This window comes from Dipodomys spectabilis, unplaced genomic scaffold (genome assembly GCF_019054845.1).
Source record: "Dipodomys spectabilis isolate Male_0828 unplaced genomic scaffold, ASM1905484v1 ptg000324l, whole genome shotgun sequence".
Taxonomy (NCBI): domain Eukaryota; kingdom Metazoa; phylum Chordata; class Mammalia; order Rodentia; family Heteromyidae; genus Dipodomys; species Dipodomys spectabilis.
Window position 1 is genome coordinate 3205436 of NW_024871001.1, and position 26284 is coordinate 3231719.

The following is a 26284-nucleotide window of genomic DNA, read 5'->3' on the forward strand; positions in this document are numbered from 1 at the left end:
CGAGAAAACGGGAAGTGGCACTGTTGCTCCAATGGTAGAGCGCTCACCTTGCGCTGAAGGGCTTAGGGATAGCACCCAGGCCCAGAGTTCAAGCCCCACAACCAAAAAAAAAACAAAAAAACAAAAAAACTGAACTCCAGGAAATGAAACAAAAGGTTTTTTTCATCTTTGTTTCTGTTTTTGTTTTCATTTCCTTTTTTCCTGACTGTCCGTTTATCTGTCTTCGGGAGGGTAAGTGGTGGGGGCCACAGAAATGGTGGGACAAAGCGTGAACAAATGCAGCAGTGATACTCACTAAACACTATGTTGAAAATCAGCTTTACAACTTATGGGTAGGATGGGAAGGGAAAAAAGGGAAGACATTGAGGGAAGGGGTAATGCTCAAAAAGAAATGTACTCTTTATCTGACTCATATAACTGTAACCCCTCTGTACACCACCTTTACAATAACAATAATGTAAACCCTTTTTAAAAAAATAAGGGGGGCTGGGAAGGTGGCTCAGTGGTAGAGCACTTGCCTTGCATGCATGAGGCCCTGGGTTCGATTCCTCAGCACCCCAAAAGAAAAAAGAAAAAAGCTGGAAGTGGCGCTGTGGCTCAAGTGGTAGAGTGCTAGCCTTGAGCTAAAGAGCTGAGGGACAGCGCCCAAGCCCAGAGTTCAGGCCCCACGACCAAACCCAAAAATAAATAAATAAGGAAGCAGCCAGGGCATCGGTGGCTCAAGCCTGTAATCCTACTCAGGAGGATGACATCTGAGGATCATGGTCCAAAACTGCCCAGGCAAGAAAACCCAAGAAACTTTTATCTCCAATTAACCACCAGAAAACTGGAAGTGTTGCTGTGGCTCAAGCAGTAGAGAGCTAGCCTTGAGCTGAAGAGCTGAGAGACAGTGCCCAGGCCCAGAGTTCAAGCCCCATGATTGGAAAAAAAAAAAAAGGAAGCCAGAGTAGGAGATATATTCAGATAGTGGTCTTTGATACACCCTGTATCACTGTGGAAAGAAACAAAAGAAGTCATACAAAAGAAAAAAAGAAAAACTCCAACATCTGGTGTTGTAAAAGCATCACAATAATTTCCTCAGCCCATGGGGACTGGGAAGGTGGCTCAGTGGTAGAGTGCTTGCCTTGCATGCATGAGGCCCTGGGTTCGATTCTTCAGCACCACATAAGCAAAAAGAAAAAAGCCAGAAGTGGCACTGTGGCTCAAGTGGTAGAGCGCTACCCTTGAGCTGAAGAGCTGAGGGACAGCACCCAGGTCCAGAGTTCAGGCCCCCGGACCCAAAAAAACTAAAATAAATAAAAAATAATAATAATAATTTCCTCAGCCTGACTATAGCCCCTTTCAAATTGAATAGGAAAAATTCTGTTGTGTGGGATGCCTTCATATGGCTTGAAAGAGTTAAGAACTTTCAAGCCAGGCACCGGTGGCTCATGCCTGTAATCCTAGCTACTTAGGAGGCTGAGATATGAGGATCACAGTTCAAAGCCAGCCCGGGCAAGGACAGTCCATGAGACTCTTATCTCGAATAAACCACTAGAAAACAGGAAGTGGCGCTCTGGCTCAAGCAGTAGAGTGCTCGCCTTGAGCTGAAGAGCTGAGGGACAGCGCCCAGGCCCAGAGTTCAAGCCCCATGACCGAAAAAAAAAAAAAAAAGAACTTTCAAACATACAATTTCAAAAACAATTCCACGTTTCTTCCAAAGTATACCATAATGACTTATTTTGAGGTTCTAAATCTTTGAATCTTTTTTTTAAATCCTTCTGAGGATTGAACCCATGGCCTCAAGAGTGCTAAACACACATTCAAACTGAATTAATATAAGAAAAAGTAGTTCATAACTTGTTTTTGCCAGTCCAGGGGCTTGAACTAAGGGCCTGGGTGCTGTCCTTAAGCCTCTTTGTGATTAAGGCTAACACTCTACCTCTTGAGCCACAGCACCACAGCTGACTTTTTCTGAGTAATTTATTAGAGATAAGTGTCTCATTGACTTTTCTGCCCGCATTGGCCTCGAACTGTAATCCTCAGATCTTAGCCTCCTGAGTAAGTAGGATTACAGGTGAGAGCCATCAGTGCTTGGCACTCAAAACTTTATACTGTGGAACTGTAATCAAATAATTCCATTTTCACAATCCTTAATTCCTTTAAGTATGTTTGTTCCATGTATTCTTTTATTGTGATAATATAAACTCAGATCTGTAAATGTAAAATAGATGATTTAATACATACCTGTCATCACAGCTGTGTGATTTTCTCCACAGGAAACAAAAGTTATTTTCTGATCCTTAATATGTTCAACAACTTTGGGTTCTGGAGTTTCAAAAAGAGCAGTGCCTAGGCCTAGTTGACCAAATTGTCCCAGTCCAAAGGTATATACAGTTTTCTCTAAAAGGAAAAAGCCAAAAATCAAGTAAAGGGTTGCACAGAGGCAGTCACTATTACTCTGATATAATTTTTAAAAAGCGATATACACACTTTCATAATGAAGGTTAACTGCCTTTCAAAGGAAATATCCGCATAAGAATATTAATACTAGCCAGGTGCTAGTGGCTCACACCTGTAATCCTGGCTGAGATCTGAGGATCATGATTCAAAGCTAGTCCAGGCGCAAAAGTCCATGAGACTCTTTTGTTTTTTTTTTTTTTTTGGGGGGGGGCCGGTCGTGGGGCCTGAACGCAGGGCCTGGGTGCTGTACCTCAGCTCTTCAGCTCAAGGCTAGCGCTCTACCACTTGAGCCACAGTGCCACTTCCGGCTTTTTTGTTATGTGGTGCTGAGGAATCGAACCCAGGGCCTCAGGCATGCAAGGCAAGCACTCTACCACTGAGCCACCTTCCCAGCCCTCCATGAGGCTCTTATCTCTGATAAACCACCATAAAACCAGAAGTGGCTCTGTGGCTCAAGTGGTAGAGCACTCACCTTGAGCTGAAGAGCTCAGGGACAGTGCCCAGGCCCAGAGTTCAAGCCCCATGACTGACAAAAAAAATAGAATATTAATACTGATGTGTAAATGTTTCAATGCTGAAGAGAAAATTGAAGAGACATGCAGTTGTAAAAATCATGAGTCTAATTTTATCTTTTTCTTTTTTTTTTTTTTTGCCAGTCCTGGGGCTTGAACTTAGGGCCTATGTACTATCCCTGAGCTTCTTTGTACTCAAGGCTAGTAGTGCTCTACCACTTGAACCAAAATACCACTTCAGGCTTTTTCTGAGTAGTTTTCTTAGAGATAAGACTTTTCTTCCTTAGCTGGGGGTAGGTAGCTCACACCTGTAATCCTAGCTACTCAGGAGGCTGAGATCTCAGGATCATAGTTCAAAACCAGCCTGGGCAAGAATGGGCAAGAATGTTTAAGAGACGCTTATCCCCAATAAAACACTCAGAAAACCGGAAGTGGCATTGTGGCTCAAACAGTAGAGTGCTCACCTTGATTTTTTTTTTTGGGGGGGGGTCCGGTCGTGGGGCCTGAACTCTGGGCCTGGGCGCTGTCCCTCAGCTCTTTAGCTCAAGGCTAGCACTCTACCACTTGAGCCACAGCGCCACTTCCGGCTTTTTTCTTTTTGCTTATGTGGTGCTGAGGAATCGAACCCAGGGCCTCAGGAATGCAAGGCAAGCACTCTACCACTGAGCCACCTTCCCAGCCCATAGAGTGCTCACCTTGAGAAGAAGAGCTGAGGGCCAGCACCCAGACCCAGAGTTCAAGCCCCACAGCAGACTTTTCTTACAAGACTGGCTTGGTACTGTGATCCTTAGATCTCTGCCTTCTGAGTAGCTAGGATTACAGGCATGACCCACTGGTGCCCCCTAATTTTATCTTTTATACACAGCCATAAAAGGTTTTATTATAAGCAAACAACAGGACATAAAATATGTAAACTTTTTTCATTATAAACTAATTCCTTTCACTGTCAGAAGTAAAACAATAAATAGCATTTTCTACAAAAAACAAATTGCTTTTAGTTGGAGTTAATAATCTATTACATAAGACATAGTTTCTGGGTTAGGGGTATAGCTCAGTGATAGAGCACCTGCGATAGATTCAATCTCCAGTACCACATGCAAAGAAATTACATGTTATATGAAGTACAAAATTCAGAAGCCCATGGGGCTGGGAAGGTGGCTCAGTGGTAGAGCGCTTGCCTTGCATGCCCGAGGCCCTGGGTTCGATTCCTCAGCACCACATAAGCAGAAAGAAAAAAGCCGGAAGTGGCGCTGTGGCTCAAGTGGCAGAGCGCTAGCCTTGAGCTGAAGAGCTGAGGGACAGCACCCAGGCCCAGAGTTCAGGCCCCACGACCGGACCAAAAATAAATAAATAAATAAAATTCAGAAGCCCAAAGTGATGTTAACAGTAAGATTGTAACTTTTTATTATCTGTAACTTTAAACTTTCCTATTTTTTTCTTGGGGGGGGGTCCAGTCGTGAGGCCTGAACTCTGGTCCTGGGCGCTATCCCTCAGCTCTTCAGCTCTAGGCTAGCGCTCTACCACTTGAGCCACAGTGCCACTTCTGGCTTTTTTTTCTTTTTGCTTATGTGGTGCTGAGGAATCGAACCCAGGGCCTCAGGCATGCAAGGCAAGCGCTCTACCACTGAGCCACCTTCCCAGCCCCACTTCTTATTTTTTTAATAAACTATTGTAACAAATGTAAAATCACAAAGAAATTCTCAAGCTGTATATTATAAATATTTCAAAGAATTAACATTAAAAAATAGCATGAAGAGATAGCTTCTCTAAAAAATTTAATTTAAATAATGTCAATTTTAGATAAATATGTAATGTAAAATGCATAAAGGGATCATCTTTTAAAATGAGCCAGGGATTTCTGCCATTTAAAGGGAGCAAGGTCATAAAAATGTCAGTTGCTCTAGTAGAAATAAAATTAAAGAAGATTCTATTTTTCTTACCTAAGAAATTCTTGCCAGGAAGTGGTATTGTGGCTCAAGTGGTAGAGTGCTCACCTTGAGCTGAAGAGCTCAGGAACAGTGCCCAGGCCCAGAGTTCAAGCCCCATGATAGACAAAAAAAGAAAGAAGAAAGAAATACTTGCCAGGCACCAGTGGCTCATGCTTGTAATCCTAGCTACTCAGGAGGCTGAGATCTGAGGATCGTGGTTCAAAGCCAGCCCAGGCAGGAAAGTCTGTGAGACTCTCATCTCCAATAAACCATCAGAAACTGGAAGTGGCACTGTGGCTCAAGTGGGAGAGTGCTAGCCTTGAACTGAAGAGCTCAGGGACAGCCCTGAGTTCAAGCCCCATGACCCACAAAAAAAAAAAAGAGAGAGAGAAAAAGAAATCCTTGCATAGGACAGAACTATACACTAACCACAGGAATAAAAAGTGAGAATCTTAATGGAAAGACATGCTAGGCCAGCTGCCATGAATGATCTGAAAGGGTCATACTCACAAACACTGAGAATAGAATGGTGATTATCTGGAGCTGGGACATGAGGTTTGAGGGCATAAGAGATGTACAATGGACACAAAATTTCAGAGATCTGTTGTACAGCACCGTGCCTACATACAACAATATTATACTATATAATTCAAAATCTGTTTGGAAGTTATGCCTCATTGTAGTGTTGTTATAACAATAAAAAGATTTTTTTTAATGTCATTAGCGATCACAGACAGCAGAGAACATAACAGTATGCTATATAACAGTATGTTCCACACATACCTGTGAGAACAATAGTGTGCCCTCCACCACAGGCTACTTGTAACACCTTTTCGGCAATTCCAGTCACCAGCTGGGGTGTTCTGTGGTTGGCCAGCAGCTTACTGGGAAGGCCTAATTTCCCATGCTCAGGTTCCCCAAATGTGTAAAGTTCACCATCCGCTATTGAAAGCAGAGTAGAGTGATGAGTGTTGACATAGACATGAACAAAATACTGGCTTTTAGTATATATTTTCATGCTCAACAATGTTAAGACAGTGACAAAAACAAGAGTGGAATGTAATTGTTGTAAGTTAAGATAAACAATCCTACTTGTATCCCTAACAGCTAAAGCAGAGTTTACTAGTAAAATTAACTTGCTCCATCACTAGATAATTATCATCAGGGATACAGTAGTAAACAATATCAACAAAGACAGGTCTAATTGACTACCAATTGACTACTAGAACCAGTCAATTAGCACTGTCCTAAACCTGAATTGTGATCCACAGAATAAAGAGTAAGTATATAAAATAAAGATATAGAGAGATGCCTAAGGAAGTCCATAAAATTACATTAACAAGGTGTTTTTATTGTTAGAAAAACCATCAATCCCATGGAAAAGCTATGATTGTATTTCTATTACTGGTACAGATGAAGACAATAATAGAGTCAAATACTTTCAATACTTTCAGGCATAAAAGATTGCTAGTGGGTCTAAGAAAGAGAAAAACTGGAGATACTGAGAAAAGCCCTATCAAAAGGACTCTTTTTCATATTGCACTCTTCTTGTCCATCTAATTTTCATTCTGACTCCCCACAAGGAAATCCTATGACCCACTTATTTGAAACAATAAAAAAAATAATCAGGAGTAGGTAGGTCAAAGTATAGAAGTAAGAGGGTCTGGAAGAAAGTGGCCCATTGATCTTGTTTTTAATATCAAAAGGGTTTAAAAATTGAAAATATAGCTGTCACTTAAAATGCCAACATGTCAGATAATTTGAAATTATAAAATACTCATTATAGAAATGGGAAAATAGTGTGACCTAAAACATATCCAAATCATTTCATTTCATGGACCAAGACATTATTTCTTTTTCTTTTTTTTTTTTTTTTTGGGGGTCCGGTCGTGGGCCTGAACTCTGGGCCTGGGCACTGTCCCTCAGCTCTTCTGCTCAAGGCTAGTCCTCTACCACTTGAGCCACAGCACCACTTCTGGCTTTTTTCCTTTTTGCTTATGTGGTGCTGGGGAATCAAACCCAGGGCCTCATGCATGCAAGGCAAGCGCTCTACCACTGAGCCACCTTCCCAGCCCAAGGCATTATTTCTTTTTTGCCAGTCCTGGAGCTTAAACTCAGGGCCTGGGCTCTGTCCCTTAACTTCTTTTGCTCAAGACTAGCACTCTACCACTTGAGCCACAGCGCCACTTCTGTATTTTTCTCTTTATGTGGTACTGTGGAATCAAATCCAGGGCTTCATGCATGCTAGGTAAGCACTGTAACACTAAGCAACATTCCCAGCCCTGCATTATTTCATTACTCATTTAGTAATAACTTAGAAAGGAGAGATGATATGTGCATTCATTATATCATTCTGTCTTACTTGTTACAAAGGCTGAATGGTAATATCCACAAGAGATCCAGATAATTGGTTTCCCAACAGTCACTTGATGAGGAACACACACATTACTTATATTTTTTAAGCCAAGTTGTCCTTCTGAATTGTCACCCCACATGAAAAGTTTTCCATCCTCTACAAAGAAAAAATGGGGAGAACAGGTTTTAAAAAGTAGTGGGGCTTTAAAGGTAGTTATAGTTCCAACAGATCATTTTTTTCTCTTCTGACTTCAACTTATTTTTTAGTTTATATTATTCTTATTTTTACTTTTATTTTTTTGTCCATAGTGGGACTTGAACTCAGGGCCAGGGCAAGGTCTCTGAGCTTTTATGTTCAAGGCTAGTGCTTTACCACTTTGAGCCACAGCTCTACTTCCAGTTTTTCTGGTGGTTAGCTGGAGATAGTAGTCTCATAGACTTTCTTGCCCGGATTGGCTTCAAACTGGAATTGTAACATCTCAGCCTCCTGAGTAGCTAGGATCATAGGCATGAACCACCAGTGCCACTCATAAACATCTCAAAAACATGTTAACATATGTCTGTCCTTATTTGTTTTTCAAGGTTTGAACTCAGGGCTATGCTTACTAGACTGGCACAATACCATTGGATCATACTCCAACCATAACTTATGTCCTTTCTGACAGGGGTTTTGACATACAAAAAAATTAAAGTAGGATAGATGTTTTTCTTTTTTTTTTTAAATTGTGCTTTATGTGTGTGTCCTGAGCCTGGAACTCTGGGCCTGAGTGCTGTCCCTAAACTCCTTTGCTCAATTCAAGGCTAACACTCTACCCTTTGAGCTATAACACCACTTCCAGCTTTTTTGGTGATAAATTAAAGATAAGAGTCTCAAGGACATTCCCTCCTGGGCTGGCTTCAAACTATGTTCCTCCAATCTCAGCCTCTTGAGTAGCTAGGATTACAAGCCATGAGTAACGAATCACCAGCACCTGGCTTACATCCCATATTGTAACAACATATACCCCAACAGATTTCTAGTAACAATTTCAGTTGAAGTTGCAAGTTTAATTTTCAGAATATGCACTAATAAGCTAATAAAAAGTAATACTTAAGAATATTCAAAGTAGATGGACAAGAGAAGTTAAAATTTAACAATCATCTTCTAAGTACATAATCACATTCATATTCAAAATATATAGAGAGAGATCAGTTATACTCTAAATGTCTTCTGGAAGGGAGTCAACTGGCAAATACTTAACTGTGATACTATATTGAGTTTACTGAATTGGTATATTTCAAGAGGAAAAGATATGGCCCAGATGGAAATAGAAACAAGTCTCATTCACCTGTTAGTGCAGCTGAAGTATTAGATCCAGCAGAGAGCTGCTTAATTTGATGCTGGGTGGTAAAAAAGCTAATTTGATGAAAAGTGTTTCTTTCTTCAGTATCACCAAGTCCCAATTGCCCTTCACTATTTCCTCCAGTAGCAAACACGCTGCCTTTTTCTATACATGGAAAAGAAACATTAACATACTACAGCTATACTGTTCATGAGATAGGTGAACACATACTACATTATTTCCTTTATTAACACTGAAGGCAAATATGAACTAATGTAGAGAGGTAGAGAAGAGCTGGGCCAGAGATAACATTTTTAAGACAACAGCAGCTGGGAGTGAGGAAGATATAGGAAGGACTGGTAATGTCTTTTGTTTTTGTCATCTTACACACACACTGACACACACACACACAAAAGAAAAAAAAATCTGTTTAGATTTTGACCAGATGTGAGCTGACTCACAGGCTGAGTCCTTATAAGGGCTTCTTCCTACTACCACTAAATAAAAACAGAAAGGAGTAATCAGCTCTTGAGATATGCCCCCAAGCAGACATGCTATTTCTTGATATGATCCAAGAAAATCTTTTTCTTCAGCCACTTAATATTTATGTATAGATTTATTTTGGGGGGGGGGAGGGGGGTCTGGTCGTGGGGCCTGAACTCTGGGCCTGGGCACTGTCCCTCAGCTCTTCAGCTCAAGGCTAGTGCTCTAACACTTGAGCCACAGAGCCACTTCCGGCTTTTTTCTTTTTGCTTATGTATAGATTTATAAAGGCAAGTAACTGTACTACACACATTCTTTTGCTGGTCCTAGGGCTTAAACACATGGCCTCAGCACTGTCCCTGAGCTTCTTTTGCTTAAGGCTATCACTCTATCACTTGAGCCAAAGGTCTACTTCTGACATTTTTTGAAATTTATTAGAGGTAAGAGTCTTACAGACTTTTCTGCCCAGGATGGCTCTGAACTGTGATTCTCAGATCTCAGCCTCTTGAGTAGCTAGGATTAGAGGCATGAGACATCAGTGTCTGGCTATAATAAACACATTTTAATGACAAGATAGCTCTTAACAGTAATTTTACAAAAGCCTTTTATTACCAAAGAAAGACCTCAGTTCTCACAATATAATATAGTGTGTATATAATTAGTATACAATATATAGTAATTTAAGAATATAATATGTGCCAGGTGCCAATGGCTCACATCTATAATCCTAGCTACTCAGGAGGCTGAGATCTGAGGTTCACAGTTAGAAGCCAGCCCTGGCAGTAAAGTCCATGAGATTCTTACCTCCAATTAACCACCAGAAAAACAGAAGTAGCACTGTGGCTTAAAGTGACAGAGCACTAGCCTTTAACAAAAAAGCTCAAGGATATGTTGAAAATGAAGTTTACAACTTGGGGGGGAAGGGAAGAGGGAAGAGGTGGGGAAGTGGGGAGAGAAGGGATGGTAGGGGGAAAACAAAGGAGGGGGTAACAAAGCTTGATAGGAAATGTACTCATTACCTTACTCATGTAACTGTAACCCCTCTGTACAGTATCTTTACAATAAAAATATATATTTAAAAAAAGCTCAGGGACAGTGTCGACGCTCTGAGATCAAGCCCCACAATGGACAAAAAAATATATATATACATAATATGCCTTAATATATATATAATGTACATATAATTAATACACAATATGTATATTATATCTTTACTATTACATATTAATACATAGTATATTCTATATAATGTGTCATGCCATATATCATATATTATCAAATATAACATATATTATTAAAATATAAACAGATGCTTAAAAATCTATTATATATACAATTTATATATATATAAAGTACATAAATATGTAAGTACATAAATATAGATTAAGTAATATAGTATATAGGTACATAAAATATGTAAAATACATAATGATATATAATAAATATTATATTAATAAAAGCTGGGCAGGAAGTCATAAGGATTGAATACTATACCTGTTGAAACCAATGTGTGATTCCTTCCACAGGCAGCAAGTTTCACTTTTTCAGGTTTAAGAGCTAAATATACAAGAATATAATAAAGTATTTTATGAATATGAAAATAAATTATCTAGGCCAAATAGTAACTAAGTGGTAGAATTAAGATTTCCTTACTTATTGTGGTGCTGGGGATAGAACTAGGACCCTGCTCATGCTAAGCATACAGACTACAACTGAACTATAGCCCTAGTCTCGGAAATGAGATTTAAAATCAAGTCTATCTGACAGAAAGTCAATGTTTTAATGCACTGGAAAATAAATTTGCATTTTATAAAACCAACGCTGACATATAACTGTGATATAAAAGAGACAGTGAAAAAAATTATGTCTCATGTAGATATTTATGATGTATGTATAAACATACACATATACATAGTAAACCACAAAAAAAGCCCTGGATGTTCAATTGTAGTACTGTAGGATCATGCTTCCTTTGTGGTCTCTGAGTTTAAAATCAATGTCATTTTTTAGATTCTAACATAGAAGTAGTTGAATTTCACATACAGAATAAAGTTAAATGTTAACAATATTCAATTATTACAAAATAAACACCTAAATAAAAAAAGTACACAATCAGTATATATAAAATGATGACCCCAAACCTTTGACACATGTTGGCTTGTTCATAGTCGACTGTGATCCTAATCCTAACTGTCCCCAGTTGTTACTGCCAAACATGTAAAGTTTATTATTTCCTAGTAGGAAAAGAGAAAAAAAATAACAGATTGAAGCATTCTTCATATAAATAATGGGATAAAGCAATTAAAAGACAACAAAAAGACATATCTATATATATATTTTATATATATATTATATAGATATATATATTTTTTTTTTTTTTTGGTCAGTTGTGAGGCTTGAACTCAAGGGCCTAGCTGCTGTCCCTAAGCTCTTTTTGCTCTTTTTATTCAAGGCTAGTGCTCTACCACTTTGAGCCACAGCTCCAGTTCTAGGTTTGTGTGGTTAATCGGAGATAAGAATCTCCTAAGTAGCTAATTTTACCAGCGTGAGCCACCAGTGCTCAGCAAAAAGACATTTTAAAATACTGCTTTTACCTTGCTGATGTGTAATTATGTGTAATTTTTCTAAGACTATACAGTAACATTTTGTATTTATAGTGAAATAGATTTATTACAAGAAATTTGTTATGTGTAGAAAATCACAGCCGGGCGTCAGTGGCTCATGCCTGTAATCCTAGCTACTCAGGAGGCTGAGATCGGAGGAACATGGTTCAAAGCCAGCTAGGGCAGAAAAGTCCATGAGACTCTTTTCTCCAATAAACCACTAGAAAACCAGAAGTAGGACTATGACTCAAGCAGTAGAGGGCTTGCCTTGAGCTGAAGAGTGCAGGGACAGCACCAGGCCCAGAGTTTGAGCCCCATGACTGAACTGACAAAAGAAAAAAATCACAAAGGTAACAAAGCTGGAAAGACTAAATGACTTGATTTGTGAAGAATTCTTCTCTGACAGGGGGAAGGATTAGGAGGGGGGGGGGGGGTGGGGGGGAGGGAGGATGAGAAGGGATGGGAAGGGGAAACAAAGGAGGAGGCTACAATGCTTGATAAGAAATGTACTCACTATCTTGCCCATGTAATTGTAACCCCTCTGTACAGTATTTTCACAATAAAAAAAAAAAAAAAGAATTCTTCTCTGACAAAGGAAAACCACTATGTATCTTCAATATGTTTAAACAGCGCATATGTAATATTTAGGACCTTCTAAGTATTATCTTAATTTAGGACTATAATACCTGTAACAATAGCAGTATGTTCATCTCCACATGAAAGACATACAGGAACGTCATTCTTAAACCAGAATTTGCTGGGAATATTTTCAGCAAATTTACTTTTTCCAAATGTAAACAGAGCACCCGAATCTGCAAGTACAAAACAGTTTCTATTACACAAATTTTACTGTGCTGCCTTTTATTAAAATACATTTTCAGTAATATGTCCATACAAAGTCCTTGAATTGTAATAGCTTTGAGTCTACTTGGGCCTGGTTTTAAGTCATTCTAGGTTTTTTTTGGGGGGGGGGCAGTCGGGGGGCCTGAACTCTGGGCCTAGGTGCTGTCCCTCAGCTCTTCAGCTCGAGGCTAGCACTCTACCACTTGAGCCACAGCGCCACTTCCGGCTTTTTTTTTTCTTTTTGCTTATGTGGTGCTGAGGAATCGAACCCAGGGCCTCATGCATGCAAGGCAAGCGCTCTGCCACTGAGCCAACTTCCCAGCCCTTAAGTCATTCTTTGACCTTCATTTAGTCGTCCTCTTCAGATTTCATTCTAATTTGACCTATGGAATCCACTAAATTGAACAGGTATTATTTACTGATAGGAAGTATGCAATGAAACTTCACAAAGTATCACCTGTAGTAATAGTTTGCTGCCAGTAGATGAACTTTTGTTCAATAGGCTGGTACAGGGCTGGGGAGGCGGCTCAGTGGTAGAAAGCTTGCCTTGCATGCCTGAGGCCTTGAGTTCCATTCCTCAGCACCACATAAGCAAAAAAGAAAAAAAGCCAGAAGTGGCGCTTTGGCTCAAGTGGTAGAGCGCTAGCCTTGAGCTGAAGAGCTGAGGGACAGCACCCAGGCCCAGAGTTCAGGCCCCATGACCGGACCCAAAAAAAAAAAAAATAGGCTGGTACAATTAGTATCTCCCACTGGTTAATATCCATGGTCCAGCCCCTGACAGGAGTTTTTTTCACACTCAGAATAAATACAGAATGGAGTTTTGGGTGTGTTTTTTTTTTGGGGGGGGGGGGTTGTCATTGTTGTTTTTAACCACAGGACATTTGGGGGCAATATATGCATAAATTCATTTGGATTATCTTTGGTCTAGTTTTTCTAAGGAAAAACTCCTTGCTCTTTTTTTTTTTAACTCCTTGTTCTTATGCAAAAGAAAGAACATTACCCCAAATGGTTATTTCTCAACTGATAATCCCAAATGACTACCCATAAATCTTGGGGCAGGATAGAAACAAATTATTCACACCATCACAAAAATGTTGAATTTATTTCAATTCTTAAGTGATCAATTGATCTGAGTAAAATTCACAAAATGTTTTGGTCCAACACTATTTTGAAGAGATCAACTTCCTTCTATCAATTTCTAATAAATAACCATTTAATCTTTTTCCTCTTTCTACTCTACTGTCTTTCTCACATACACACCATACCATGTGAAACCGGAGGCCAGATCCACCTTTTGGAGAATTCTCAAAAGGGGACAATCACAGACAAACTACACAGTACCAGAAAGGAAAAATGTAGTCAATATAAGTTCTCATAAACGTAAACCGACAATAGTCAAATGTTTAGGCCTAGAATATAACATATAAATGTAATATTTAGTGCAATGAATAATTATGCTCTCAACTAGTAGGTCACAATAGGCTTTCTATTTTTTGTTTTTAATTGTGACGCTAGTGGGGCTTGAACTCAGGGCCTTGAACTGGGGGGGGGGGGGCTCAAGCTCTTGTTTAGCTTTTTCTGCTCAATGGTGGCATGTATCTACTTTTAGCTTTTTGCTGTTATAGCTATTTCCGTTACACAGTAACCAAGCGGCAATGGGACTCAGTGTCTAAAGTACTTTAAACTGTATAGCTCAAGGGTCTAAAAATAAATAAAACGCGCTGAAGATTCCCCCTTCTCATTGTTTCTCCGATCTGTCTCCGTTCTTTACTTCACCCCTTCCCCCACTCCGGTCCCGCGTCCGTTAGTATCAACGTTGCTAAGGTAAAAGTTGCTCCAGCCTTCGAGAACCTCGTCGAAAACTTTATTTATAAAAGGAGAAAAAAAAATCGGTTCCGCTTTTTCCCGAGGTTCCCCGTCCCTTCCCTTCTTCTGCTTTCGGTAATTAACTGGGGCGCGGTTAAAGCTCCCGCCTCAATATGGCCGCCGGAGTTTGGGCCTCTACTCTGACGGGGCTGGCCCAGAGGCGGAGCTTGGCGGCCTAGCCGCCCGCCCGCAGACCCTCCCTCCCGGCCCGCCGCCACCACCGGCATAACTCACCGGGCACCAGCATCTTGGGCTCTCCCATGCCTAGGGCCGGACTAGAAACAAAAGGCTGGTCCTGGAACTCCGAGGGAGTGGCTCGATGGGATCTAAAGTAGCGACTTAGCTCCAACGCAGGCCGCGGAAGCCCCCCGGACCCCCATAACGACCCCTTTGGCATCGGCTACAACTGTGCTACCGGAAGTCAACAAACAGCCGCTAGGGCAACGGAGGCGGAGCTTAGAGGCGCAAGACGGCCCCGCGTCAGTAACGGGAGGCGGGAGCCCTGCGACTCCTGCGGCGCAGGCGCAGATGCGGGAGGCAGCCGGCGGTCCACGACCGCGCTGTTCTGCTGGGCGACATACAGGTCCTGCAGGAAGTCAGCGCGTTTCGGTACTGAAGAATCACAAATCTCACATATTCGCTACTTTGAGGTTTGTGACGTATATACACGTCTACACTCAGTTATGACAACACTATAATTGGGCAAACCGTAATAGGCATTTTCCTAAACGTTCTGCAACCAAATCACAATTGTAACCTCCACCCTCTAGACATGTCAAGCAAGACGTTGCATATAAATTATCATTAAATATTTATTGAACGAATGAGAGCTAGTACAACCCTGCAAGGTGGTTAATGTCATCCCTATTTACATATGTGCAGGAGAGCAGAAGTCCAGCTCAGGTAGTCCAGTCTGTGGTCTGAACTGTATAGTGTTGTCCTCCCATAAAGAGGAAAAAGCAGAGGTGTATAAATTTGGCCTGGTGATATTATGTGTTTGTAGTCAAACATTGGTTTCCTATGTATCGGCAGTTTGTCGTAGTAAAGAAGCAGGAAACCATCTTCTAGGAGTAGATTATGTACCTGTGGTAGTTCTACACGAGAGCTGAGATGGATTCAAATAGCCCTAAATTAAGTATGTATTCGAGAGTATTTACCAAAACTTTCTCTGCGAGTTCTCATTAAAAATGGTGAGGGGAACCGGGCACCGGTGGCTCAAACCCATATTCATAGCTACCCAAGTGGCTGAGATCTGAATATCGTGGTTTGAAGCTGGTTTGGGCAGGAAAAATCTGTGAGATTATCTCCAATTGATCACCAAAAAGCCGGATGTGGAGCTGTGGTTCAAGTGGTAGAGCACCATCCTTGAGCAATAAAGCTAAGGGACAGCATCCAGACCCTGAATTCAAGACCCAGTACCAGCACCAAAAAACATGGTAAGGAGAGGGTAAACGACCTCTTCCACAAATACTCATTTACATACAAAGCAAAATGGGGAGGGAGTACTAAGTAAAGGTTTAACCAGGATCATGACTTGATGTTCAGAAAGGTGTATTTAAAGACAGCACTTTCAATGTAATAACTGAAGAGAAGTTGGGGGAAAAAAATGAGAGAATTCTGTTCTAAGCAAATTGTGTCCAAAGGCTCACAGGAGCATCTTTCTTTCTAGAAACTCAAAGAGGCTGACTCCGGGTGACATGGCAAGGTTCATAGCATGTTAGGGGATCTGAAATTTTATTGTAAGGACAATGGAAATCCATTGAGAGGTTTTAACCATTGGACTGAATCAATCCATTATGTGTTTCTAAAATTATTCAGCTGGCCTGGTTGCTTTGTGGAAAATAAACTGGACCAATGAGAAGGGCTCAGAGCTGTTACAAGTATTCAGACATGTAAAGATTGACTTGCAGTCCAGTGCATTGACCCACAGGAAATGTCTTGTTAGTCATCCTTAGAAAATATTTGACTCAACTCTTAGACCAACAGCAAAAATAAGTAACTCTAAATTATTTTGAAAGGGATTTGATATTCATTTTCAAAGGATTTTGATAATCACTGTGAGAAAATTGGAATTTCAAAAGACTTACTCAAGTTGTGATAAGCTTTGTTTGCTGTAGATGAAGGAAATCCTATGCTCAACTTTTCAACATAAGCAAATAGGAGAGGGAAGAATAATTTACAGATACAGAATCCACTGAGGAAAGGGCCAAGTAGGTTGCAGTTAGTAGATGGGAATCCAGAGAACATAATGAGTTCAGCCTTGAGCATACTAAACCAGCCGGGCGCTGGTGGCTCATGCCTGAATCCTAGCTACTCAGGAGGCTGAGATCTGAGGGTTGCGGTTCAAAGCTAGCCTGGGCAGGAAAGTCCATTAAACTCTTATCTCCAATGAAGCACCAGAAAACTCTAAGTTGCACTGTGGTTCAAGTGGTAGAGCGCTAGCCTTGAGCTGAGGAGCTGAGGGATAGCGCCCAAGCCTAGAGTTCAAGCCCCACAACTGAAAAAAAAAAGAGCATACTAAGCCAAAGTTTGAAAATGACTATAGAGTGGAAGCAGAAGAGGCTCAAATGTAAAAACTAAATGGCTGAGCAAAAGATGATGAAGCTGAAGAGTGGTCAGAAAGGGAGACTCATAGTGCATCAACAAAGGGTGTGGTCAATTAGGTCACGTCTTGTAAACAGATTAGTGAAAACAAAATGTCCACTGAAATTCACTATTTGGTGATCACTAGTGGTGTCGAAAAGAACTATTCGGTATGGTGATGGGAAAAAAAATAGTATTGGAGTAGACAGTAGAAGAATCTTAAGGAAAGGCATGAGGTGAAAGCTTTAGAGATAAGAGATAGAATAGGAAAATAGCTTTAGAGACAGGAGATAGAATATGATAAAGGGCTTTGTGAAACTTGAGGAGATGTGAGAGTGCTGAGGGGTCAAACTGAACAGATGGAGAAAGAATGCAGATTCCTGAGACTGAAAGGATAATAAATAATGTAAGGCATGAGCCGACGGCATCTGGACTCCATGTAGAGGGACTGACCTAAGCTAGGAGAGACAACATTTGTAGCATATAGGAAGGAATAGGGGAAAGAAAGAAGGCAGGCAGGCAAGCAGGCAGGCAGGCAGGCAGGCAGGCAGGCAGGCAGGCAGGCAGGAAGGCAGGAAGGAAGGAAGGAAGGAAGGAAGGAAGAAAGGAAGGAAGGAAGGAAGGAAACCATTCTTTCAGAATATACTACAGACTTTTATGTATAGCTCTACCTATCTATCTATCTACCTACCTACCTACCTACCTACCTATAGACTAATATACATGATCTAGAACTGCCATATATATATACATATGCATCATGAATATAGCTATAGTATAAACCTAGATTATAATATAAGACATGATAGTATTATTGTCCTAGAAGACTTGTGAAATACTAGGTAATATATATGAAACTGAGCTCTTGATACCTGGAATAGAGTAGCACTCAGTACTGTCAGGTAGTATTTTTTGCCAGTCTTGAGGCTTGAACTCAGGGCCTGGACACTGTCTCTGAGCTTCTTTTGTTCTAGCACTCTATCACTTGAGCCACAGTGACACTTCTGGCTTTTTTTCCAGTTTATATGGTACTGAGGAATTGAATCCAGGGCTTCAAGCATGCTAGGCAAGCACTCTACCACTAAGCCCATTCCCAGCCTCCTGTTAGCTAGTATTAATGATACAGAATTGGCTATGCTATACAACTGGCACTGTGCTACAATGTAAACAATACCCAAATCTCAGTAGCTTAACACAAACAAGTTTATTTCTCACTCACTCATGCTACATGCACAATGTGAATCATATAGATGTTCTCCACCTGGGAACAGTGTTGAACTACTTTGTAGCTGTATCATGTGCAACTCAGGAGCTCTTTGGTTGCTAGAACAGATGTTTCACATCAGAACAGACATGTTTCCTCTTCTCATAACCTATTGGCCCTACCCAGTGTTACACACACTCTAGGAAGACTAAGAAATGGTTAATGAGTAGCAAATACCTCCACTATCCCCAAAGTAAGGTAGTTTTAGTCCATGGAGTCACATCTATCATGTTGGAGAAAACTGTGCTCTAAGGCATAATTTTATGACCTCCATCTATACTCATGTGCTCTTTTGATGCTCTCGGTATACACACTCAGATATTCTCAACAAATCATGCTGTTATACACCAGTCATCACAAATCTGACAACATGTACAAGTAGGTAATTTCCTCTATTACTTCTAGTTGTTATTAATTTCTGTAGCATTTTACTTCAACTAAAAATAGAGGCATATATGAACAAGGAAACATTTGCTGGATTATGCATCCTAAGAAAACTCATTTCTTTCCTTACAGTATTCAACAAAACTTCCAAAGCTTGCAGTTTGAGTTGCATTGCAGTGCAGCTTTCACTGCTGTTTCTGTCAGAATCAGATAACCAGGTATGTTTTTACTTTACCAGTTCCACTGTGGGTTGCTATACACATTTGATTTTACATAAGAGATTCTAATGGCTTCTTTAATTCCTGAAATCATAGTACAGATCTGGGACATTTAAAGTGAGAATTCACAGATCCAAGCAGGGAGCTTTGTTTCTGAGAAAGAAGCAGAAAGTAGGTAGGCTCTACAGAGCTACTACCCCTTAGAAAAGCATACACCTTTTTTTTCCCTTTTTAACTTATTTGATCCAGGATTTTAAAATACTTAATTGGAATGCAAATCACTTAATGACTGTTAAAATTTGGATTCTGATTCCACATGCCTAGAGTAAGCTTAAGGAATCTGCATTTTCAACAACTTTCAAGCTGCTGTTCTTACTACTAGTCTTAAGGCTTAATCTATGGAAAGGTGTATGAATTAGTCTCTGTGTGTGTGTGTGTGTGTGTGTGTGTGTGTGTGTGTGTGTGTGTATGATTAGAAAGGAAAATACTTTTCCTATAAATGAGTTTATAAACAGTTACCAGATAATGGGCTGGGACGGTAGCTCAGTGGTAGAGCGCTTGCCTTGCATGCATGAGGCCCTGGGTTTGATTGCTCAGCACCACATAAGCAAAAAGAAAAAAAAGCAGGAAGTGGCGCTGTGGCTCAAGTGGTAGTGCACTAGCCTTGAGCTGAAGAGCTGAGGGACAGCCCCCAGGCCCAGAGTTCAGACCCCACGACCGGACCCAAAAAAAAAAATTACCAAATAAGAATCTAGTCTTGAGTATATGGTTAGAGCTGGGCACCGGTGGCTCATGCCTGTAATCCTAGCTACTCAGAAGGCTGAGATCTGAGTTTCATGGTTCAAAGCCAGCCCAGGCAGGAAAGTCTGTGAGACTTTGATCTGCAATAAACCACTAGAAAACCAGAAGTGGCATTGTGGCTCAAGTGGTAGAGTACTCACCTTGAGTTGAAGAGCACAGGGACAGTACCCAAGCCCAGAGTTCAAGCCCCATGACTGACAATAAAAAGGCTATATGTTAAATTTTTAAAAATCAACGAGAGGGGGGCTGGGAAGTGGCTCAGTGGTAGAGCACTTGCCTTTTATGCCAGAGGCCCTGGGTTCGATTCCTCAGCATCACATAAGCAAAAAAGAAAAAAAAAGCAGGAAGTGGTGCTGTGGCTCAAGTGGTAGAGCACTAACCTTGAGCTGAAGAGCTGAGGGACAGCACCCAGGCCCAGAGTTCAGGCCCCAAGACCGGACCCATAAAAAAAATATTAAAAAAAAAATCAACGAGAGGGCTGGGAAGGTGCCTCAGGGGTAGAGCTCTTGCCTTGCATGCATGAGGCCCTGGGTTCTATTCCTCAGCACCACATAAGCAGAAAAAAAGCCGGAAGTGGCGCTGTGGTTCAAGTGGTAGAGTGCTAGCCTTGAGCTGAAGAGCTGAGTGACAGCGCCCAGGCCCAGAGTTCAGGCCCCATGAGCGAACCCCCCCAAAAAAAAACAAAAAATCAACGAGAAAAAAGGCAAAAATACAGGAAATATTTTGCAAAGATATTGCATTCACATAGATAAAATTCTTTTTTTTTTTTAATTTTGTTTTTGGGTCCGGTCGTGGGGCCTGAACTCTGGGCCTGGGTGCTGTCCCTCAGCTCTTCAGCTCAAGGCTAGCGCTCTACCACTTGAGCCACAGCGCCACTGCCGGCTTTTTCTTTTTTGCTTATGTGGTGCTGAGGAATGGAACTCAAGGCCTCATGCATGCAAGGCAAGCACTCTTAACACTGAGCCACCTTCCCAGCCCCCCACATAGATAAAATTCTAAGGGCCAATAATATCAAAACATGTTCAACCTACCGAAAATAAGGGAAATGCCAAAGAAATAATAATCAGATAACATATTAAGCCCCTAAGATTGAGATTAAATATAATACTACTAATTAACTTTAAGTACGTTTGAGTATTTTCACAGGTGAAATTAGTATGGCTACATTAGAGAATAGTTTGCCAAGACTAAGTAAAATTAAAAAGCTGCCCCCGTTGGGGCTAGGAAGGTGGCTAAGTGGTAGAGCACTTGCCTTGCATGCATGAAGCCCTGGGTTCAATTCCTCAGCACCACATAAACAACAAAAAAAAAAGCCGGAAGTGGCGCTGTAGCTCAAGTGGTAGAGCGCTAGCCTTGAGCTGAATTACTGAGGGACAGCGCCCAGGCCCAGAGTTCAGGTCCCACAATGGGACCCAAAAATGAAAAAAAAATGAAAAAGAAAAAAAAGCTGCTCCGTGCTCAAATAGGCATACATAAGAAGACTTGTCAAAGCATATCCTAGAAGGAAAAGTACAATAATCTACTATGGCTTACTAAGTGTTCTCCAAAGGCCTATGTGTTAAAGGTTTAGATTGCTACTCTGTGCTACCACTGGGAAAAAGTAGGGGCCTAATGGACTGAAATTAGATCACTGGGAAGGTATCTCTTAAGAAGATATTGGGACTCAGCCTTTTCTTCTCTTTCGCTATGCCCTCTGCTATCATGAGGTAAGCAGTTTCCTTTATCATACAATATAGTGCCTTACCACAGGACCAAAAGCAACAGGACTATGGACTGAAATCTCTAAAACTGTGAGCCAAAATAAGTGTTCTACTAACAAATTGTTTATACCAGGCATTAAAAATAATCTCAGGGGGCTGGGAAGGTGGCTCAGTGGTAGAGCGCTTGTCTTGCATGCATGAGGCCCTGGGTTCGATTCCTCAGCACCACATAAGCAAAAAGAAAAAAGCCGGAAGTGGCGCTGTGGCTCAAGTGGTAGAGCGCTAGCCTTGAGCTGAAGAGCTGAGGGACAGCACCCAGGCCCCAGAGTTCAGGCCCCACGACCGGACCTCCCCCCCCAAAATAATAATAATCTCAGGGTTAAAAATAACAAACTATTTCTATATGCATGGGCATCAACTGTAATGCTGACAAAAACTAAGATTACAGAATAGAGTGCATTATATAATATTATTTTATAAATAGATAAGCATAGCCGAGCACTGGTGGCTCACGCCTGTAATCCTAGCTACTCAGGAGGCTGAGATCTGAGGATCGGGGTTCAAAGCCAGCCTGGGCAGGAGAGACCGTGAGACTCCTATCTCCAAAAATCCACTAGAAAACCGGAAGTGGCACTGTAGCTCAAGTGGTAGAGCGCTCGCATTGAGCTGAAGAGCGCAGGGACAGCTCCAAGCCCAGAGTTCAAGCCCACGACCAACAAAAAAAAAAAAAAAAAAGATAAGCATATTGCCAGGCACCAGTGGCTCATGCCTGTAATCCTAGCTTCTCCGGAGGCTGAGATCTGAGGATTGTGGTTCAAAGCCAGCACAGGCTGAAAAAGCCATGAAACTCTTACCTCCAATAAGCCACTAGAAACCCAAAGTGGTGCTGTGGCTCAACTGGTAGAGCACGAGCCTTGAGTTGAGGAGCTGAGAGACAGCACTCAGGCCCAGAGTTCAAGCCCCATGACTGACAAAAAAAAAGGAAAACATTGTGTAGAGATTCACATATATAGAAAATGATGATTCATGGGAATCATTTCCTCTAAAACGGGAAAACAAGACTGATGAACGTGGTACAGTTCTCTTTTTTTTCCGTTCTTTATTGTGAAAATACTGTGCAGAGGGGTTACAATTACATGAGCAAGGTAATGAGTACATTTCCTATCCAGCATTGTTGCCTCCTCCTTTGTTTTTTCCCTATCATCCCTTCCCTCCCACCTCCTCAACTAACCCCCCAAGTGGCACATTTCTCTAATTGTTTCTTTAAATAGAAAAGAAACTAAAACAAATACAGCAAAAAGGTTAAAATCCAGCTGTACACTGGTGGCTCATGTCTTTAATCCTAGCTACCCAGGAGGCAGGGAAGTATATGAGACTCTTATCTCCAATTAATCACCAAAACTTTGGAAGAAGAGCTGTGGCTCAAAGTGGTAAAGTGCTAGACTTGAGCAAAAAAAAAACAAAAAACAGATGAGGGATAGTGTCTCAGCCCTGAGTTCAAGCCTCATGACTAACAACAACAACAACAACAAAAACACGGTTAAATTCTTTTCAAGCAGAGTGGTAGATATATATTATGATCTATGCTTAATGCATGATTAAAATATTTAAACTAGAAACAACTTTTTTTCCTTTTTAATTAGACTTGATTAATGTACAATTATAAAAGCACCCATTTTAAGTATATACTTGGATGAGTTCTGACAAATATATATACCATGGGATGACCACTCAAGCACTTTAAGTAAGATATACATTTCCTTCCCTCACACTTACCATCTTGTTTTTTTTAATCTTCAATACACTAGGGTTTTGTGTGTGTGTGTGTGTGTGTGTGTGTGTGTGTGTGTGTATACGCACACACGCACACACGTGTGTGGGTCCTAGGGCTTGAACTCATGGCTTGGACCTTGTTTCAGAGCTTTTGTGCTCAAAGTTAGTACTCTACCATTTGCATCACATCTCTACTTCTGGATTTTTGGTGTTTAATTGGAGATAAGAGTCTCATGGGCTTTCCTGCTTGGGCTGGTTTTGAACCATGATCTTCAGATCTTGTCCTTCTCAGTAGCTAGGATTACAGGCATGAGCAAATAGCACCCAGTTTTGCCATATCTCTTGTTTCTGTCTGTGCTTTTTTTCACTCAACATAACATTTTTGGGATTACATCATGACATTGTATTAATACTTGCTTTTTTGTGCATATATCCTTAAGTTATTTATCTTTTCACTTGATGAACCTTTGGATTGTTTTCAGTTTGGAACTGTAATTAATAAAATATAAAAGGATATTCATGGAGTTTTGTGGACAAAGGCTCACATTTCTCTTGGATAAACACATACAAAATAACACTGCTATGTCATATGGTAACTGTACATCTCAATTTATAAGAAGTTGCCAGGCTGGGTGCAGGTGGCTCATGTCTGTAATCCTACCTACTCAGGAAGCTGAGATCTGAGGATCACAGTTCAAAGCCAGACCAGGCAGGAAAGTCTGTGAGACTTATCTCCAATAAACCACCAGAAAATTGGAAGTGGCATTGTGGCTCAAGTGGTAGAGTGCTAGTCTTGAGCTGAAGAGCACAGGGACAGTGCCCAGGCCCAGAATTCAAGCTCCACGACAGACCAAAAAAAAAAATTATTAAACATTTCTCCAAAGTATACATTTTTATAATCCCAGTAGTAATTTGTGAGCATTCTAGATTCTTTGCACCTTCTCCAACATAAGTTGTGATCACTTTTTGAATTTTAGCCATGATAGTTATATGTACTGATGTCTCATTTGAGTTTTAATTTGCATTTCCCAAATAATTAATGAAATTTAGGAGTTTATTTCTTATTGGTTATTTGGTATATCTTTTTTTTGTCAGACGTGGGTGCTGAACTCTGGGCCTGGGTGCTGTCTCTCAGCTCTTCAGATCAAGACTAGCACCCTACCAGTTGAGCCATAGTGCCACTTCCAGCTTTTTTCTGCTTATGTGGTGCTGAGGAATCGAACCCAGGGCCTCATGCATGTGAGGCAAGCACTCTACTACTGAGCCAACTTCCCAGCCCTCATGTTTAGTTTTTAAAGTGGGTTATTAGTTTATTTTTGAGTTGTAAATGTTCTTTACATGTTGTAGACCCAAGTTCTTAGGATTCTGAATATTTTCTTTCAACTCAATGTTTGCCTTTGGCAAAATTTGAGGGGAACAAGAAGAAAAAGTAAATAAAAAGAAATTCTGTCAGCCAGGTGTCAGTGGCTCATACCTGTAATCCTAACTATTCAGGCAGCTGAGATCTGAGGATCACCGTTCAAAGCCAGCCCAGGCAGGAAAGTCCATGAGACCCTTCTGTGTGTGTGTGTGTGTGTGTGTGTGTGTGTATGTGTGTGTGTGTGTGTGTGTGCTGGTCCTGGAGCTTGAACTCAGGGCCTGAGTGTTGTCCCTGAGCTTTTTTGTTCAAGATTTCTACCACTGTAGGCACAGCTTCACTTCCACCTTTTTTTTGGGGGGGGGGGGGGCGGGGTGTGCATAATTGGAGATAAGTCTCACAGGGATGTAGTGCTGTGGCTCAAAGTGTTAGAGCACTAGCCTTGAGTGAAAAAAGCTCAGGGACAGCGCCCAGGCCCTGATTTCAAGTGTCATGACAGAAAAAAAAAAAAAAAAGAAAAAGAGAGAGAGAGAGAGTCTCACAGACTGCCAGGCTTATTTGGAACCACAATTGTTAGATCTCAGCCTCTAGAATAGCTAGGATTACAGGTGTGAGCCACCAGCAGCTTGCTCCATGAGACTCTTCTCACCAATAAACTACTAAAAAGAGCTGGAAGTAGAGGTTTAGCTCAAGTGTAGAGTACTAGCCTTGAGCAAAAAATGCTCAGGGACAGCATTTAGGCCCTAAGTTCAAGTCTCCGGACAGGCACACACTTACACACACATACACACACACACACACACACACACACAGAGCAAGAAAAAAGAAATTTTCTCTCTCAAATCAGTGAAAGACAGAAATAAGAAGTTTGTACAAAACAATCCAAATGTTAAACATTTGAAAAGACAATAAACTCTTATCATTTAAATGCACTCAAAAATAGATTTGAATTATTCTTTGCCTATTAGGTTAGCAAAGATTAAAAAGATTCCAAAGATTCAGTTTCATTTGGTGGGAATTCAAAAAAGTACGACCTTATCTAGATGCTGGTGGCTCAGGCCTGTAATTTTAGCTAATGAAAGGCTGAGATCTGAGAATCATGGTTCAAAGCCAGCCCAGACAAACAAATCCAAGAGACTTTTTTTTCTTGTCGATCGTTGGCTTGAACTCTGGGCCTAGGAGCTGTTCTTGAGCTCTTCAGCTCAAGGCTAACACTCTACCACTTGAGTCATAGTGCCACTTCTGTTTTTTTCAGTGGCTTATTGAAGCTAAAGCATCTCATGTACTTTCCTGCCTGGGCTGGCAATCCTCAGATCTCAGCCTCCTGAGTAGCTAAGATTGCAGGTGTGAGCTTGGCTCACACCTCCACTGGCTCCCGGCCTCCACAAGACTTATCTCCCATTAAGCCACAAAATGCTGGAATTAGAATTGTGACTCAAGCAGTAGAGTGATAGCCATGAGCAGAAAAACTCAAACACAGAACTTGAGGCCCTGAGTTCAAACCCAAATACTGGCACACACTTCAAACTTCAGTACTGGCACGCACATGCATGCATACACGTGAGCGCACGCGCACACACACACACACACACACACAAGTATGATCTTTCATAAAAAAAGTAGGCAATAAAATTAGATTTTTTTCCTGTACCAGTACTAGGGCTTGAACGCAGGGCCTAGATGCTGTCCTTTAGCTTTTTCACTCAAGGATGGTGCTCTACTACTCAAGCCACAGTTCCATTTCCAGCCTTTTGGTAGTTAATTGGAAATAAGAATCTCAGACTTTACTGGCTGGGCTGGCTTTGAATTTCAGTCCTCATGAGTAGCTAAGGTTACAGGTGTGAGCCACT

At 41.1% G+C, this 26284-nt stretch overlaps 1 protein-coding gene across 1 annotated transcript in view; it reads right to left on the reverse strand.

The window, feature by feature from the left end:
* Positions 1-14782, reverse strand: part of Rpgr (retinitis pigmentosa GTPase regulator) — a 59252-nt gene extending 44470 nt beyond the window's left edge. The window contains exons 1-8 of the mRNA XM_042702441.1: positions 14589-14782; positions 12332-12457; positions 11184-11276; positions 10537-10599; positions 8566-8724; positions 7245-7394; positions 5666-5824; positions 2227-2382 (exon numbers count right to left, since the gene is read on the reverse strand). Of these exons, the coding sequence (XP_042558375.1) occupies positions 2227-2382; positions 5666-5824; positions 7245-7394; positions 8566-8724; positions 10537-10599; positions 11184-11276; positions 12332-12457; positions 14589-14751 (1069 nt within the window). The 5' untranslated portion in view covers positions 14752-14782. The remainder of the gene's footprint in view (positions 1-2226; positions 2383-5665; positions 5825-7244; positions 7395-8565; positions 8725-10536; positions 10600-11183; positions 11277-12331; positions 12458-14588) is intronic.
* Positions 14783-26284: the final 11502 nt, after the last annotated feature.